At 42.9% G+C, this 19795-nt stretch overlaps 1 protein-coding gene across 1 annotated transcript; it reads right to left on the bottom strand.

The window, feature by feature from the left end:
• Positions 1-310: 310 nt before the first annotated feature.
• On the bottom strand, positions 311-14888 carry CARNS1 (carnosine synthase 1). The gene is made up of 10 exons (XM_077251146.1): positions 14619-14888; positions 13415-13430; positions 12881-13142; positions 11293-11382; positions 10739-11196; positions 10447-10651; positions 9711-9796; positions 9253-9484; positions 3532-3815; positions 311-2841 (listed from the first exon to the last, which is right to left on the bottom strand). Exons 2-10 carry the CDS (start codon positions 13415-13417, stop codon positions 1444-1446), a joined length of 3018 nt encoding a protein of 1005 aa, XP_077107261.1. The 5' UTR covers positions 13418-13430; positions 14619-14888; the 3' UTR covers positions 311-1443.
• Positions 14889-19795: the final 4907 nt, after the last annotated feature.

The following is a 19795-nucleotide window of genomic DNA, read 5'->3' on the forward strand; positions in this document are numbered from 1 at the left end:
TCTACATGGTCAGATTTAGCCATTACACAGTACAGGCACATTTACTGTATAAGATTATCTCAGCACAGGAACATTTTTTTAATATATCCAATGTTGGAACTTATTATTATTATTCCAAGATCTGTTAATTAAAATGTGCTTTGTTCGTTATGCAACTCCTTTAAGTAGTCTGGAAAATGTTGCACCTCTCACCCAATGCCCCTTTATGAGCTAGATATCTGATAAGTAGGAAAAGTTACATAATTATGATGACATAATAATACATTTCATAATTTCCTCTGACCAGTGTAGTCATAAGCATAAAACAATCTTGTATCCATATTTTATTGTTTGTAATATATACTGTACATTTGTAGATTCATAGTTTGATTTTTTTAACAGAATTTGTCATTAAAGTTTTCAAGAAAAAAATCTATGGATGGCCTATCCTTAGGGTAAAACACCAATGTAAGTTCAGTGGAGGTCCAACTCCAGACACTACATCCAATCTGCAGTACAAAGATTTCCCAGAATGCCACATTTCATGGCTCACTCAAATGTGGGGCTGTGCCTGGTGCTACAATTCAACATCATTTTGTTGATTAGTAGTATTCTCAATGTTCAGAGCTAAAGGTAGGTCATCAATGTTTTCTAGAAAATGCTTTTATTTAGGTCAATTCCTTAATAAAGAAAAAAATCTAAACTTTCAACAACTTACAGTGCGTGAACTCATCCTAATAAGCTTGTCCAAGATCACCTTGATCATATTAATTTAAAATATATCTAAAACATAACAATTACATTTACTACAAGTAAGATAATACCCAGAAAAGTAACCACCAACTAGACTAGTGGAAATGTATTTCAAGTTACCCACAAAAATACTTCAAAAATTAGACTTCATATCCTTTAAAAATAGTAATACGTAGTAAATATCTGTTGGATGGATGTTCTACCTCTGAGATCTCCATTTATTTTGAGAAAGAGGGTCTCCGTAACCTTGTTTGCCAATAGAAAACATTCACCTACAGTACTGACTTCAGTGGAGAGGTGGCTCTCTCCACTGAAGTTGTTAGAAGTTATAAAATGAATTAAATGATGTTTGCACTACTCTTTCCATAACCTCCCACCTCATTGGATTCAATACATGGGCAACAAGCACGGGCATACAAGGGTCAAGGACCTCCCCTTTTCCTGCTAAGTGGGTATTTGGTAAACCTAAACCTATCAAGTATTAATGTACATAAATAAATTAGTCAGAACTACCCCTTTTACCATGCCGAATGTCAAGGATGCTGTACATATAGGTGCAAACTTTAAAACAATGGGTACTAATATGTTAAGTGAAAGAAAGATGATCCCGCTTACTATTTTCTATTTATTTTCTTAAAATCTCCATTATATTTGTTCCCACCAGTCTAGCACTCTTCCACTTTGAAAATCTAACGTTCAGTAACATATTACTTAATGGAACTCTCCAGTCAAATATTGCAATGGATATCTTTGGGAGTCTAAGCCAAGCACATAGCACACTCCAAGAAGCCTTTCCCTAGCCTCCTTTTGGCTCTCACCCTGACAAGCAACATTGCCATATGGTTCCTGATCTAGCACATGCACTGGACTGCCCTCCAAACGGTTAAATCTTATGTATCCAGCATTGTGTAGCTCAGACAGTTTCTGTGGATTTGCTGTGCTACCTAAAGTCTCCTCATGAAAATCTCCATTGCACATAACCCCAACCAGAACTGCATGCTCCTGGGCACCCTTCTCAGGCAATCCAGGCTCCAGCCCGCATGACAGTGCTAGAGCAACAAGCACTAGGTCGGTGCCATAGATGTGACGTATCCAATCACGCAGATAAAATCCACCCATCCGGGGGTTGATCTCCAGCAACCTTGGACCAGAGTCAGTCATCTTGAGTTCTACATTGAAAACCCCAGGGTAAAGTCCTAATGCTCTACAACTGCGTGAAGCAGCCTGAACTAACTGACAGCGACGCTCTTGACTAAGACGGGATGGAAGTGCTGCGGCAGTTTCAGTAAAACCAGGGAGTAAAGTTGGTCCATTGTCTGATACATAAGCTGCCAAAAGGCGCCCGTTGAATCCCAAGACCAAATCCACATCATGCTCAGAGCCTGTGATGTATTCTGCAAGCAGTAGAGGAGGTGTCTGAACTGTTTTCTTTACTGGTTCAACAAGGCTGGCATTGCTTACTCCATTTGATAGCCCCACTTCAGGGACAACTGACTGACAATTACAATTAGCGTCAATTTTGGGCGTACAATCTTTTTCATTACGACTGACCCCACCTGCATCTATGGCAAGTGGAGTCTTTCCATTACTTTCAAGCTTACATTCTTCTGGGTCTACCTCGATCTTTTTTACTAACCTCCTACACTCCTCTGCATCCTGGACTAACCGCACACCAACAGCTCCTGCTCCAGATTCTGGCTTTAAAACTAATGGGTATGAGAGAATTGATTCTGCTGCCTCTACCCCGCCTGTTCCAGGACCTAGGGGAAAGCAGGGTACAGCAAATGCCCCAGCATATGGAAAAGGTGGAGATGGTGCTGTCATGTTGAAGAGACACAACTGTGTTTGAGTTTTGCGCTTGGCAAGCCTCACAGCATTAGGAGGTGGACCAGGAAGACCTAGCTTATGACACAGGATAGCAGCAAGAATAGTACACTCATCCCAAAATGCCATACAACCAGAAAGATGTAGACCTTTTTCCCTAACTATAGATACAATGTTCTGTGCATGTTCCTCATCATCACAAGAGCAATCTTCATAATCATAATGGATGAAGGAGGTGACAAGTGATGAGGCAAAATGTCCTGGGTTTGACTCCACCAAATGGATCTGTAAAATAAGAAGTTAATGTCAAGTATGTAATATTTGAATACATTCATGAACTGTTCATGTGAAATCAAATTTGTTACTGGCAGCCACATTATGATAGGTTATATGTAGCCTTGGGCTCTTCTCTGTGACATAGACAAGCTCTCTTTCACCAAAGCAATAATTCAGGTTGCTTCACTAGCCTTTTATCTACAATTATCTTGCAATTTTCACAGTGGCCACTACAAATGTAGTAGACTGATACTTCCTGTCTTTTCAGAAACCGTTTTCAGCAGACTCCTTATCATCAGAGGCAGTGTTATAATGATAGGTTATACCTCTATACACAGTTGATAACACAGGATCCACCAATCACAACAGGCAATGCCACAGCTGCACTGCTCCCCCTTCCTTCACAATGACCTTTGCACACGCTATTCAGATACTTCAAAACAAAAGATAGGGTTAGGGGTCTGACCATTGTGACAATGTACATGGGTTATTTCTTGAAACAACTGGAAGTTAGAGTCTAAAAAAGCTGAAGGGCCTACGTGAAAATTGCCAATATTTTAAAAAAAGACATTTAACTCAAAATCCTGATTTAAACAAGGGGTCATTGTCTTTTAAAAGCGTCTCTTTGAGTCTAGGTGCATACAATATTCATTCTATCAGGCTAAAGCAAATTCCTAGGTTTATGACACTATATGTTACCTTGATCCCATAATTTTGAGCAGCATGCCAGATGAATTTTTTGCTTATGCCACCAGCTCCAATCACCAAAACCTCCTTTCCTTCCATCACATACGTCATAGAACGTCTAAGCATTGTTTCAATAAGAGGTCCCGATGCAGATTCGACAGTTGTAGATTTCCCAGTTTCCAGGCTTCCAAGAACACATTCATGGATTCCACAGCTCTCCAGACAGAGGTCAGTGGTTACACCAAGAATGACTGGTGATATCATGTAGTCGACACATGAAAGCAGCATATCAACACCTTGAAATATTAGAGGGGAAAAAAAGAGAAAACTAATGTGTAAAGTTTGTCTTTTTGTCTTGCCTTCAAAGTTACTAAAGATACTAAGATTGAAGAACAGTCAACATTAGAAGATACCTTTGTCAGGCAGTGCATATATAAAATTTGGATTACCAGTACCAGACAAAGCAAATTTGGACACAGTTGATAGGAATTTTCTTAAGATCTAAAGGACACTTTATTTTTAAATAAGGCAATTCATATACTCCTAACAAGTAGCTACAATGGAAACAATTCTGTTAAATTGAGTGGAAGTTAGAGATTAATAATACAGCACAAGTGGAATAATAAAACTTAACTTTTACTCATAAATATAGATAAAAGAGAATAAAGTCACCCAAAATATGATAAAAATTAGGGGTACAGTCTGATGCAAAAGACCTTAGAGACTGAATAACCCCAAATAGGATTCCAAACTCCGCATATAGCAACACCTGCGGAATATAGATGGCCCAAGGTACGATATACAAATCTGCTGCATAAAAAATTATATGTAACTAGCAGCATGAATGCACATACACCTGGTTGCACAAAAGATAATTGATCATCTTTAAACAATGGTGGCACCTCAAAAAAAGCGTGCCAAATAATAAACAGATATATGTTACTGGAAAAGGAACAATCTCACCAATTCCAACGGTGCGAGCACAGGAGCGCTGAATAGTCCCCGGTCAGGAGTACATCCAGAAATTTGATGGGAAATGACAACAAAAAGCCTCCAGCGGAGTAGAACCAGGGCGCATGCATAGCACAAGGCACTTTATCTCCTCATACAAGCCAGTCCCCTGATGAATTAGCTTGGAAGAAACGCGTTGGGACAATGACACAGGGAGAGTGCAGGGCATGTGTATGCAGGGGTAGTTGTGGACTGCCCTTGTAAGGGCAGGAGCTTTGGGGATAGTTTATCAGTAGCCCCACAGGGATTGACAGAGTATTGTCATTTCCCATCAAATTTCTGGATGTACTCCTGACCGGGGACTATTCAGCGCTCCTGTGCTCGCACCGTTGGAATTGGTGAGATTGTTCCTTTTCCAGTAACATATATCTGTTTATTATTTGGCACGCTTTTTTTGAGGTGCCACCATTGTTTAAAGATGATCAATTATCTTTTGTGCAACCAGGTGTATGTGCATTCATGCTGCTAGTTACATATAATTTTTTATGCAGCAGATTTGTATATCGTACCTTGGGCCATCTATATTCCGCAGGTGTTGCTATATGCGGAGTTTGGAATCCTATTTGGGGTTATTCAGTCTCTAAGGTCTTTTGCATCAGACTGTACCCCTAATTTTTATCATATTTTGGGTGACTTTATTCTCTTTTATCTATATTTATGAGTAAAAGTTAAGTTTTATTATTCCACTTGTGCTGTATTATTATTTATATTTCTAGTGGTACCATCTGTGTGTTTTCAGAAGTACAGATCTTGCTATTTTTGAAGTTAGAGATTACCAAAAGATGGGGATTTTATTTGTTTTTCTCAGTAATAGTGCCATTTTTGTCTACAGGCTGTGTGCAGTATTGCAGCTCAGGCCCTTACATGTGGATGGGCCCTAGGTGCAACACCAGACACATCCTATGGACCGGAGTGGAGCTGTTTCTGGAAGAATCTTTCTTCTCGTTTAAGTACCATAAGGGGGAGCAACATGAGCATATAAAGGAAGGAGGGTACTAAGGCTTGAGGGAAAATTGCAGTTATGTTGTGGTTTTTTACAGAAACTGAGAAAAAATGAGACCAAACTGCTTTGTGTAATGATACCGGGCATGAATGGGTGCAGTATGAAGGTATGATTTAAGGAGTACAAAGAAAATTACATGGTGCCTGCCTACAGTGAAACATGGTGGTGGCAGTGTTTATATTTGAGGCTGCATTAGTGCTGCTGGTGTTGTAAAGCTACATTTCATTGATATCATGAATTCACAGATGTACTGCTCTATATTGAATGGGAAGATGCTACTATCACTCCGTGCCTTTGGTAGAACTGCACTTTTCCAACATGATAATGAGCCAATACACAACTAAGGTCACTGTTGCATTTCTAAAGAACTGGATGAAAGTGATTCAGTGACCAAGTATGTCTCCTGATCTGAACACAACCGAACACCTCTGGGGAATTCTGAATAAATAAGTTGAGCATCACTCTCCATTCAGCATCCATACTCTAAGGGTACATGCCGATGGACAGGAATAGCAGCGTTTTGGATGAAACTCACCTGCGCTGCATCCTAAACACTGTGTTGTACAATACAAGCACAGTGGATGGGATTTATTGAAATCACATGACCACTGTGCTTCTATTTGATGCTGCATAAACTCACCTGTGCTGCAAGTTTATGAGTCACAGCATGTCAATTTCTGTTGCCGAGACACATGGATGCATGATCTGTATTAGTTTTGTAGGTGTGTATTAGTCTGGTTATGGATCTGCGTTACTGGGTTCTGAGTTGGCGTCTGTATTAAGACACCATAGAATTTTGATGAAAGTTGAACAAACCCATCGACTTTTGTCAGCTCGGCCAACCATTTGATGGGTATGCGGGCTCAGACTTTCCCCCAAGAGATGATGTTAGAGGTGAGAAGGATCAGGCACTTCAAATTTCTACTGCTTCCCCATTTAAAACACATAAATGCTCATGTCTATGGAGGGAGTCTGTAGAGATATTGATCTGACAATTATTTCATGTTTATGGCCAGCTTTAGTTAGGGGTTCTAATTTTGAATGTGTATTCAAAGTGTTCTGTGCTAGAGTTTAGCTTAGCTTTGATACTCTGGTCATTGGAATGTAACAGTTTATAGAGTCTGTATTCTTTTAAGGGCTTTGGCCTGAGGTTCCTATTTATTCCTGTTTCTGCATTTATTCTGAGGTTTGGTGCAGTATGGTGGCTCAGTGGTTACCACTGCAGCCTTGCAGCGTTGGAATCCTGGGTTCAAATCCCACCAAGGACAGCATCTGCAAGGAGTTTGTATGTTCTCCTGTGTTTGTGTGGGTTTCCTCCCACATTCCAAAGACATACTGATAGGGAATCTAGATTGTGAGCCCCATCAGTGACAGTGATGATAATGTGTTGTGAGGCTGTGGCCTCGGATACAGCTAGGGGGCGCTGTTTGTTCTCCCCAGAATGTGCATGCAGACGGATGAAGTCCATAGGTGTGCATGAGAGTCACGGATTTCCGGTCCGTGTTTTCCATGTGGCTGAAGGCCACAGGTTTGTGTGTGTTTAAAAATCCTGCAGTAAGGGGTATGGGTGTGTCAGGTGTCTGGCCAGGTCATGTCAGGTGTGCGAGGTGCACGTCAGTGTCAGTCTGGTGTGTGCTGGTCTGCAGAGTGCATGGAGGCACAGGCCAGCAGAGCCAGCACCCAGGGCAGCTGAATAGCTTGGCACCCGCAGCGTACACAGAGATGCAAGTCGTCCATGGTACTGGTCTCGGATGTGGACAGTCCTGTGCCCAGAGGTAGATGTCATGTGCCCGAAGGAGTCAGATGTGGACAGTCCTGTGCCCAGAGGTAGATGTCATGTGCCCGAAGGAGTCGGATGTGGACAGTCCTGTGCCCAGAGGTGGATGTCCTGTGCCCGAAAGAGGACTAGCATGTGCAACGATTGCAAACAGGTGGATATGGTGCCCGGCTGCTATCCGGAGGATATCCTGAACTGTGTACGACTGTGTGAGTAAAGAGTCTGTAAAGAGACTGTGATACAGCGATGCAGGACACCCACGAGAACTAGTCAGAGGAGGGCTGGCATGTGTAGTGTCTGCAACATATGAGGCTGTGTGTATGGAGACGTATAGAGACTGTGAGATGGCGTGCGGTCGCCCAGGGAAACTGGACAAGGGAAGTCTGGCCTGTTCAGGGACCGCAAATCTAAAGCCATGTGATATGTATTGCTTTGAACTGGTGTAAACTGGTCACTGATATTATCCACTGAAGTTATATGCATTTATGTGAAATAGACTTTAATGCTGTGAAGAAACACATTAAAAGAGACTTTTGTGTTTGAATTTGTGGGTCACTGCTTCTTCACTGCGTACGATGCTGCTGCAGCTTTACAGTGTGCAAACTGTAAAGCGCTGCAGTATATATGGCGCTATATAAAAAAATAAAGATTATTATTATAGGGTCTAAATTTATGTACTTTGCCGGGTGCATTGTCTAGCTTAAACTAGGTGTCTGGTCTGGGATCTAAGTTTAATTAATGTAGGGTGTCTGGTTTGTGGTGTGAATTAATTTGGGGATCTTGACAGAGGTCGGAATTTATTTGTGCTCCTACAGAGGCTGTGGATGGCTGCAGAAGCAGTGGGTCAAAAGGCAGTAAAATTTGCAATGGTCTTGAGAATTTTCCAGGGCGGTCTGGGCCAGATGGAGAACATAAGGAAAAACAATATCTACAATCAGATAATTAATTCACTACTGGTGGTGCTTTGTCATTTAGGAAAGTAGCTAAGGCTGAAGCAACTGTTGCTTCAGCTGTTTTCTTAAAATGACACAGCACCCTATGTCTGTGTAAGAACGCAGTTAATGCAGCAGTCATCCAACCTGTCACATGTATATGAGAACCTTCCTTCTGCATTCTTCCAGTGACCCCTCTTATCTAGCTCAAATATCTGTGCAGTATTCTTGGTTACAACATATACTGTACATAGCAGCAGCTTTGCTTAGTATTGCAGCGTGGTCACATTCGCTTCAATGGAACAACACTATGATACCTAGCACCGCCACTACTATGAAGACACCAGGGAGGTAAACCGAGCAGAGACCTTGAAAACAGCTGGTCAGAGCAGTTTCTCAGAGTCGATCCCCCATTACTAGGAGATTAATTGCCTATCCTAAGAGCAAGCCATCAATATTTTGCAATTAGAGTAACCCTTTAGCTCTTAGAATGTATCTGTCAGCAGGTTTTTTGCTATGTAATCTGAGAAAAGCATGAGGTATGGTTAAAACACAAATTTAAACAATGTGTTACATGTCAGTCTGTGTGCTGTTGTTTACTTATATTGAAGGTTTTATCACCTGGTGATTAACATTGCATGGACTACAGCAGCACATGCATGCTAGTCCGACTCCGCCCCTCTTCTGATAAACAGCTCACTGTCTATAGGCAATGTACTTATCGAGCCTGGTGTAGGTGGGGTTAGCTTTCTCAGCTCAGCTGCATTCTATATCTAAGAACTCTGATTGTGTCAGAACTGCTGCACCCAGTAAATAAAATGATACAACATTGGATTCAGGGTCTCTTTGTCTACATCATGGTGCTCTCAGATAAGGTAGCAAAAACCTGCTGATAGATTCCCTTTAACAGTAATCTCAAGCTCATTAGCAAAGCTAAATATGTTAAAGAGTAAACCTAGTAGCATTTCTCTGTTAAGTTAGTATATAGTTAAAGTAACTGATGGCCATACCGAGCATATCAGTTTGCACCTTGTTCCCTCCCTTTTCTTTGGGGCTCATTTTTATTTCTTCCTCCATTATTGCCTTCATGGTGTTTTCTGAGACTTCCTTGATTTGGACCCATATATTTCTTTTCTGAGCATCATCCAACACTCCCCATAACTCTAGAGTAGTATCCAAGGACTGAGGAAGTGTAAATCGATGGCAGAGAGGCTTTTCTGCCCGTCCGACCATACACACCACCTGCAAAAGAGGCACCACAAATCTTATGAACTACATAAAATAAAAAATAAAAGTAGCACAAAATTATGAACAATCACTGGTGAATATACATAATATGTTCATAAAACATCTGGGACAATGTTTCTTATTAAAAAAAATCTAAAGAACTCTTCTCTTCAGGGGCTCAGGATAGGGGTTTGATGATTGGGGGTACAAGCCCCTGGAGATTGGGGGGCAGCCCCGTTACCTTGCTTAGAATTGGTTGGTCTCCGCGAGATCGGCAGACAACGGCACAGAGACGGATCGTCAGCTCTGGGGGGCGCACGGAGCAGCCTGGGGGGTGGGGCAGAGACAGTAATACAGGAAGAGAGAGTGGGAGAAGGAGGAAGGCAGTAGTCGAGAAAAGTGGAGAATGAAAGAAGCATAGATGGAAGAAAGAGCAAGAAATAGAGAGAAGAAAGAAAGAGAGAGAAAAAGAACTGACCCTCCTTCAATACAGATACAATAAAATCTGACAGTTTGGTATATCTGAGATTGGAAAAGCGAACTTTCATCTCAGAATTCTATAAGGCTGTTGTCCAGTGCTGGAAAAAATCTAAACTGAAAAAAATATATATATCGCAAAATCTTCTCCAGCACAGGAGTCAGTTGTATTTATTGAGTAAGGCCCAGTGTAATATAGAAGAGGAGGTAGGAAAGTTTGACAGGGTATGCAATAAGAGAGGAACATGTTTAATAAAGAACATGAAAAAAATACGGACTGAATATGAAGCAAGAAATTGAGGGACGATGAGAAATTTATGTATCGATGAGAGATTGCACGAAAAAAAAGAAGATAGCAAAAAGTGTGTGGACAGAAAAAAAAGACAAATGGTAAGGAAGAGACAGAAGGAAGGTGGTGTGGGGAGAGGATTCTACAGAGTATCACTCTCTCCTAGCCCCTCCCATGCAGAGTTTTTTCCCCTCAAAATCCCCTTGCTTACGTGATATACAGGCAGGAGGTGGTGAAGGCTTGATCCTACGTGGGGGGACAGTCATCACAAAGCCTTCAAGCAAGACTGCTTGTCCTTGTGAGAGCTCAGAAAAAAGCCCCACAACCACATCTGACACTTGTAGAGTGTCTTGAGATGAGTAGAAACTCGTGTTTGGAGAACGTCCTGGATAAGGCCAAAAGGTCTTCAAAACAACCTAAAGGGAAATAAAGGAATGAACAGTAAACAAGCTATACATGAAAGCAAAAAATATTATAAATCAAAAGGAATTTTTTTTTAATACCTTCTGATGGCCCTTCATCCTGAGTGAAGTAAGATATGTAGAGATCTCTTGTCGAATTGTTTCTTCTTGTCCTTCTTTGTGATAGAGCTCCACCACCTTTGTTGTTTTGGCTTTCGGAGTATATTTTCCCCAAGGCCCTAGCTGGTAGGAATTACTTAGAAGCAGGGCAGGAGAAAGAGGCAGTTCCTTAGAATCCAGCAAGATTCGCACACCCAGGGTATTAGCGAGGAGATGGGAGAGTTGCGGAGATCCTCCCATTGGACATTCCAACTGTTCCCCCATCAGGATTTGAGGTCCTCCCAACCAGGAGAGGTAAGTGATACGGCGTGGTGGAGAAAAAGTGTCCAAGTAAGTGCGACCCCCGAAATCAAAAGTCACCGCTTGTTTGATGAAAAGAGAAGTTGAAGAAGGTGAAGCTGAGCAGAACCATGAGGTGGAGAGACAAAGTAGTATTTTTCCTAAACAAAAAGTAAAATGTACTCTTAAGACATGTTTTTACTTAATTTGTACTTGTTTGGTACTCCAACGTCATAGTTGCTCCTGTTGGGCCTTACCAGGACATTGTCTTGAACCCTCCAATAGAATAGACATAGCAAAGCTGGGAGTCCCAAGGACACATATTGTAGTGGTATCCATGGTATGACCTGACAAATCACATAAATATTTTATTATTTTCTCAAATTTTCATTTCTTCGCATTCAGGTATCTTCAGTAGAATTATCTAAAAAATTTTGTTACTTAGCATGGGCAATCAAAATGTGTTATAATGAGAATGGGGGGACAGTGGTGCTCACTTGGGCGCCACAGACTCTTCATTGCAGTACCAACACAGCGACCTCTACTGTATGTGTATGTGGCTGTGGCCACTATTGCCACTCAGCCTGTCCCTGCTCAGCTATATAGATGTGTGACACAGCTTGGAATGTGGGACCACTGACATTCCCTTGTTCTGATGCTTCTGGGGGATCTACAGCTGGATCTGTCTTCCGATCACACAATGATAGCTTGGTCTGTGATTAGCAAAAAATATAGCTGAATATTGCAAAGAGTCAAATTGATCTATGCCATGTAGTGAGTTTATTAAAACGGCTTTCTAAACTCAGGATAAATTTGTACAATCACTGTATATGACTAGAGATTGCCGAATCATGACATTGTGCAATGTGCCTGTCAGAATTCCTCTATTTCCAACGCAAGTGGACAGTCACATAACCACAAAGCAATTTGCTTTGCAACATTGAGAGAATTGATGAGAACTTCTATTAGGCATGTGACCACAAGTATGCCATTCCCATTCTTTGTTCACGTGACCTCTGTCTATCACTGGAAATAGAAAGGAATCTTGACAGTATATACATTGCAAACTATCACAATTTCGACAATCTATAGTAATATAGAAAGACTGCCGAAATGTCGACTAGATTCTCATTCATTTCTCTATATGACAAATTCTCAATGACGAGAGACGCAGATGAGACTCTAATCAGCACAAGACTGCAAGTATGCAAATTGCATACAGGCAATCATGTGACTGTCTACTCGCACTAGAAATGGAGGGGAATCTTGACAGTGTGTACCTTGCAAACTGTCACCATTCAGCAATCTGCAATCACATAGAGGTTTGGTCACTCTTTTGTGTTACCAGAAATCTCCTTTAAATCGTGATGGCAGAGACAAAAATAATATATTTGCTTTTTACTGGTCATCAACATGGAAAAGTAAGGTTTTACGAGGAAGTGACTGAGCTTAACACACAAAACCTCGAGTAGACAGTGACCTCTAGTGACACACTTTCTGTTATTCAGTACACATTAATCCATAACCTCATTGTCATTTACCCGGCTGAGGTTTTAAAAGTCCAGTTCAAACAATGTACTAATGTTGTATAATCCTGCCGACATAGTTTCCTTTAGTTGCAGACAATTTTTTAGTGCTTGCCGACCGTTTTAATGCTATAATTCTATTTTATCAATTCAGTGCTAAATGAAATGTAAAAAAACAAGACAGGACAACTGAACTGGGATTTTCATGACAGCATATTAATGTGGATACACAATGAATCAAATGGACAAGAGAAAATATGTGGTCCTAATCACAGATAAATCATTACATAGGCTGCAGAGTATTATTGGCTTTTCTTACCTGTACGTGGTTGCTTGCTCCTGTCTTCTGTCTCAGGGAGCCCTGCATTGATCAGAACCTTTTGCAGATCCTCATAGCTGTCAATTACATTTTCATGTTGTTGCATTTCATTGTCCCCGTTATTCTTTCTTTGTGATGTTTCTGTAGAAGGCCTCATTTCCCAAGGAGGGCCATCTGGGGCAACCCCGGGTACCCATATCTCCTTCAATTCTCCATCTTTGGAGTACATAGGATGATCCAAAATGAGCTGATCAAGAGACAGCTGCAGAACCCGGTTGAGCCACCAAAAAAGTGGATGAAGGATAAAATGAGACAGCATGGGCAAGAGAAAAATCACAACACAAATATACAAAGCAGGTCACTTGTTAGATCTTCTTGAGAAGCACTTATGTGTAGTAAGAGGACATAGTAACACTAATAGCTAATCAGCTTAAGACATGGAAGACAGTCACTCAACACAAAGTGACACATGTGACAAGGAGCAGGGCAAAATAAGGCAAGCATGAAGTGATGACGCTATTAGGTTCTACTCACCATTGTAATTCTTCTCCTGAAACCCCAAGAAATATTACATATTAATGGAAATGGACAAAAAAAAAAAAAAATTTCAACCACTAAAAGCACAGTACATATAACTAATTTATCTGCCCAATTACCAGAACCCAGAGTGGAACTGGTTACTACTGGAGTCCATGTCCTTCAGGGGCCTTCAAGGAAATAGGGGATCTAGGTAATTGTCAATTTTGGCACCCCCTAAAACCAGGACTTGATTATACTTCATTGTCATCACAATAAGCCAAAATCAACATTTCACCCATGTGGGCTATAGTTACTTAGCGCTAGACAACGTGTCAGATAATAGTGCTAAATTGTACAAATTGCACAACTAAATGATCCAATTTTTCTGTATTTTGATCTCATGATTTTAGGGGTCAGAAAACATTTACAATTTTCTTCACCAACATTACAGCAGCAAATACAAGTGAATTTGATTTTATTGACATTATAATACATCGAACACCCAAGGACACCTAATCTGAAGATGGATCTACCATAGCTGTTATGAACGGAAGCCATGACACTAATGTGAACAGATTTTTAGTTGTACAACAGTTACATAACCTACAGACAGTCATTCCAAGAGAATGTACAAACTGAATGTGGATAACTCAATATCAATGTCTCAGACAATATTTCAGCGCATTATGTTTTCAGAAACAGACACTAAACAGGATACTGTCATTAATATTTGGCATTCTCTAAGTCCAATGAAATATCTAGAACTATGGAGCAAAACCTATAGATGTTTAACAATCTATAATGATATGGGAAGAATAAATCACAGAAACATTAGGGGGAAATGTAGGCAACGCTCCAGTATATGAATACATTAGGAGAGCACATAATCCATGCCTTATAGTTATACTTTGCTGCACCTCAACAAATTTGTACTATAGCTTCTCTATTATAAACGGGTCCTACTTAACTAGTTCTTACATAATGTAGAGAGCCTGATTGTATCATTAAACATCCCACTCAATGTACATAATGATGCACAATGTCCCTGCTACACAGTAAAGCTATAACATTCATTACTAAGAATGTCACTGTGTTATAAAGCGACTAAAACTATGAGAACTGTTCAAAAAAAAATCCAGAAAAACAATTCATGTCCCCACTCTATAAGTATACAAAAATTACTCAGTAGGTTCGTCTGTGCAGAAATCTACATTCTCACCTCTAAGTGTCCTCACAGGAATAATGACAGGTATAGAGAGACCTCACGAGATAGACAGGCACAAAGAGAGCTCCAAGGGATTAGGACGTCTCTTTAAATCCTGCTCCCCCGCCTGCTCCCTCCCTGTTAGGCTTTACGTGAGCTGCTCCCAGCTGTCACTCAGCCAGGGCCATATCATAAGGTTAACAGCACAGCAGTACCCATCAATCATAGTGATGTGCTATAGAGAACTTATTCCATTACACCCATTGCTATACCTTGCTCTGCTCTGCTATTCCTGTACAAAACACACAAACCCAGCTGTTAATGTACAGAACAGGCCACCATTCATGTCCGCATTCTGGCATTGCTGCCTTTCATTGTCCTCGCCAGCTTTCACCCCACTGCACTTTAATAATGGCATCAACAAATCCTGGAGGCATTTGTAATGTCCATTAGTAATTATAATTTTAAAAAAATCTAAATAAAATGTGGATTTCATAAAGTACAAGGAAATTCCTTTATTCATTCTTACATTTGTCTTGATAAACAAAGTTCTCCATTTACGCATACCGCTCCTTGGTATAATACAAGCGTCCCGTACCATGCTACTCCTGGCATGATCTCATAGGGTTCTTGCAGTCTTGTGACTTACGCAGCCAACATCTTTTCATTTGTGTACTGAACAGACACAAAGCACTGAGACTTCTTTTCTTCTTGCTTCTTTGTTGATGTCACCCATCAAAGTCCCAGCCATTATATGCAAAAAAGAGAATTTACCCCTTTTCAGGTCAAAACATAATATAAAGGAAGTTTTGTATTCTGTGGCCCTTCTGTTAAAAGACCCTTTCATGCTTGTGTTTCTTAAGGTCCTATGTGCTGCGTTTACACATTTTCCTCTGGTACCGAACCTGGTTGTGGTTCGGTAAACAAAAATGATAAAACTTTGTACCCTCCAAAAATATATTAATGCATTTATTAGTGCAATTTATCAGTGCATAGTGCATTGCATGGAACCTCAATGGTAAATGGAGTCTTACAGTGCCTCAAAAAAGGATTCATTTTTCACTTTACACCCAAAATCTTAAATGTATTTTTATTGAAATTTTATGTGATATACACAAAGTAGCAAGTATTTGTGAAGTGTACAGGGAATTAAACATGGTTTTCTAATTATTTTAAAGTATAAATCTGAAAATTGTGACAAGCATTTGTGCAGCGCCCCAGAGTCCTGGTCGTTGCAGTACTGTGGCTCCGCCGCTAAGGGGGGCTATGGTACGTCTGATGGCACTGAAGGAGTTCATCTGACCAGGTATCACATACACCAATACATTTCACAGTCGGGCCTCCAGGGGGAGCTAAGGGTGCTATTTATTAGGCCACTCCTCACCGTGTGGGTAAACTGGGGGTCAGGCAGGAAGTTAGTTCAGAAAGCTGACTGGATTGGAACCAGGCAACACCTTGTGGCAGGGGGTGTTGTGGGGAAGATTCGATAGGGTCCCTGTCAGGTTTGGGACCCTGACAGAGGCCTGGCAACAAGAAAGAACGTCACGGGACCGTGCCTGCTCAGCATAGCGGCGGTGCCCTAAGAAAGGATCAGAAGCGAGATATATTGTGCTGAGTGAGAAACGAGATCAAAGCAAGAAGGAGAATACCAGTAGGAGTCGTGCTGTAAGACCGAGGCAACATCCTACTGAGGCGTACAACCGGCGGCCGGAACGCCGAGGAAGTATTCATATATCTAGCTCCAAGCAATACTTCAAACCAACGGCAGGACAGTCAGTCACAGGCGGGCTGTCTCACCTAAATCACCTATGCAGACTTGGGGGGCAACCTGTGGAGAGGGGCGACTCTAGGGTCCCGGAAGAGCTCCGAGCCTACCCGTCATACGGGTGCGTCCCAACCATAACACCGGGAGGGACGGAGGATTAGCAGAAGATCATCTAATCGAGTTGTTGTGAGGGAACACGAGAAACAGACACAACAGTCGTGGGGACTATCCCGTAAGCACAGCAGGGGAGGACCACAACACATAGCGCTAGCAGGAAGGCACAGATTTCCACCTGCAAGGAGAACTCTGGAGGTGCCATCGGACCGGCCGGACTTGCGCAGCCTGGTGAACCGTATTCCGGACTGAGGACCCAGAGACCTTCAGTAAAGAGGTAAAGAGACTGCAACCTGGTGTCCTCATTATTTACTGCACCGCACCACCACCACTATCTACATCTATCACTGTACGCCCCTCAGCAGGGTCACGGACCGGGTCTAGCCACCGTGACAACCCCAGAGCAGAGACTCAGAGGCCCGGTACCAGGTACCCCTCGGCCCTGCGGCAGTGGGGGCGCTACAACTTGGTGTCACGAACAGGATCTACTTAAGCCTGAAGAATCAGGTCATGTGTGCCTTGGAACTGTGATTTACTGTGATTTGTTGTGCTTGGACTGTGAATTATTGCAAAGACTGTGGATTGCCACTTGCCGCCAAAAGTTCCCGCCAAAACCGCCGCCATTACAGCGCTAAGGAGAGTGCAGGAGAAGAAGGGCGTGGAAGTGGGCGTGAACACGCTGAAGAGCGCGAAAGACAATGGCCGCCCAGTCTAAATATTTCGGCCCCTTGAGGACGTGTCCGTCAGCAGCCGAGATCCGCCTCCTGATCCTCAATGGAGGGCGGAGACAACGAAAATGAAACCGCCCACGAAGGAGAGAGCGGGAAAAGGACCAGGCAGAAGAAGTCAGCGACATGGAGGACGCCATGGCAAGCCGCCCGAAGCCGGAGCGTGGGGTAGGAGCAGAGGACTCCCCCAGCTACCCGGAGGGGCATCACAACCAGGCCTCCACCGCTGATATTGACCTCCTGCAGACGGGAGCGGACGGGCTGATCCACCAACTCCTGCAGACGCAGCTGAGCACTGAGGCCGGGTGGAAGAAGACCATCATCGGGAGCCTCACCAGATGCCTGTCAGCAGCCTCGCTTGGTCCGGAGCAAGAAAGAAGTTCCAGCGCTCCGAAGCCAGAAGGCAAGGCCCTGCCGGAAAGCGAGATGATGCAAGCAGAGATGACAACGTCGCAGCACAAGGCCCCGCAACCAGCGTTCCAGACCCCAGCGCAGACGGAGCAGACCGGCACCGGAGGGACCGCATCTGAAGCAGGTATGAAGGACGACCCTGCCCTGACGACCGACACCACTCCAGTGACTGCTAGTGCCACAGCTGCTGACTCCGTTCCAGTGACTGATCTTGCAGCAGCCACTACCTCTGCTGCAGCAGATGCCCATACTCAAGCTGCGCAGATCTCCATCGCTGCGCATGATTTAACCGTACAAGAAGGACGGATTAACGGCGTTTGTCCAGCACTGGGTGTAACCCTGGACCTCACTTTTCCCAGGCCAAGAGGGGTTAAGTGCCAGGTGCAGCCCTGGAAGCCGTCCAACTAAACCTCGGAGAACCGAAGATTGTAAATAGTTAACTGTTTGTTTTCCTGCTTTTTGCTACTTTAAACCCGACTAGGGTTAACTCTTAAAGGGATCCCTTTGTTGACCCGGGATCCCTATTGCTTTTTGGTTGTTTTTCTACCTTTTGTTTCCTGTTGAAAAGAACTGCTGGGATCATGAACAGTGCATGATACAAACTCATTGTAAATAGTTTGCACCTTCTTAAAGGTGCTCCTTACTGGTTTTACATACAAGAAGGACTCTTTGCGAAGATACGGTTCTTGGAACCCACACCGGAGTCCTTACTGTGTACGGACTGGTAGCTGAAGAAGCTGCGCTACCTCAGAGACTTGGTCCCCTCTTAAAGGGGATGTTCACACGTTGCCTCTGGGAATGGTATTGCCTTAAGACAGCCAGAGGGCAATAATGTCTTAGAAGAAAGAAGAAGTAATAATGTTGATATGTGAAAGTTAAATGTAACCAATTAGTTAATTGTAAGAAATGTTCAATAATGTTAATAGAAGGATGAGGAAAGGAAGTGAACCCATAGGGGTTAGTGGTGAGTCCACTTAGGAGCCATATAGGGATGGCTCAGTAATCTCCAACTGAAGGAAAAACATGTTCTATACTGTGTATAGTAGTGGAAGGACAGAAGGCTCGGGCTGAAAGGAGCGGTCCTGTAATAGAAAGGAGAGGCAGTAGGTCTGGAGCCGTTAGGACAGGCGGTCCTGCAGACATAAAGTAGGGGAATGTAGCACAGTTGCTTAAGCCTTATAATGTGTTATAAGAAGGTCTTTAGTGGATTCAGAGTGTACATCCTTAAAGGCAATGTTGAATTAATGTTTAATAATTTTTGCACTTAGTAGAATACCCGGTTGGGTAAGAAAAGTTATTTGAAAGTATTTAACCATGTTTGTAACGTTTAAGTGTCCTCACCTCCCATAAAGGGAAGCTCTGTTCAAATATGCTTATTGTTATTGCACTCACAAAAATTGTATGTCTTTTTGCTGACATGTATTGTTTTCTTCCCAGTCCCGGAGTACTGGATTTAACCGGGGGGGAGTGCAGTGCCCCAGAGTCCTGGTCGTTGCAGTACTGTGGCTCCGCCGCTAAGGGGGGCTATGGTACGTCTGATAGCACTGAAGGAGTTCATCTGACCAGGTATCACATACACCAATACATTTCACAGTCGGGCCTCCAGGGGGAGCTAAGGGTGCTATTTATTAGGCCACTCCTCACCGTGTGGGTAAACTGTGGGTCAGGCAGGAAGTTAGTTCAGAAAGCTGACTGGGTTGGAACCAGGCAACACCTTGTGGCAGGGGGTGTTGTGGGGAAGATTCGGTAGGGTCCCTGTCAGGTTTGGGACCCTGACAGAGGCCTGGCAACAAGAAAGAACGTCACGGGACCGTGCCTGCTCAGCATAGCGGCGGTGCCCTAAGAAAGGATCAGAAGCGAGATATATTGTGCTGAGTGAGAAACGAGATCAAAGCAAGAAGGAGAATACCAGTAGGAGTCGTGCTGTAAGACCGAGGCAACATCCTACTGAGGCGTACAACCGGCGGCCGGAATGCCGAGGAAGTATTCATATATCTAGCTCCAAGCAATACTTCAAACCAACGGCAGGACAGTCAGTCACAGGCGGGCTGTCTCACCTAAATCACCTATGCAGACTTGGGGGGCAACCTGTGGAGAGGGGCGACTCTAGGGTCCCGGAAGAGCTCCGAGCCTACCCGTCATACGGGTGCGTCCCAACCATAACACCGGGAGGG

Source organism: Ranitomeya variabilis, chromosome 4, assembly GCF_051348905.1.
Source record: "Ranitomeya variabilis isolate aRanVar5 chromosome 4, aRanVar5.hap1, whole genome shotgun sequence".
Taxonomy (NCBI): domain Eukaryota; kingdom Metazoa; phylum Chordata; class Amphibia; order Anura; family Dendrobatidae; genus Ranitomeya; species Ranitomeya variabilis.

Excerpts from the sequence above, each read along its gene's own strand:
- CARNS1 (XM_077251146.1), bottom strand. Across the intron at positions 11,197-11,292 it reads GGGTTCAAGACAATGTCCTG|GAAAAATACTACTTTGTCTC; the intron begins GTAAGGCCCAAC and ends CTTTTTGTTTAG. Across the intron at positions 10,652-10,738 it reads GGATGAAGGGCCATCAGAAG|GTTGTTTTGAAGACCTTTTG; the intron begins GTATTAAAAAAA and ends ATTTCCCTTTAG.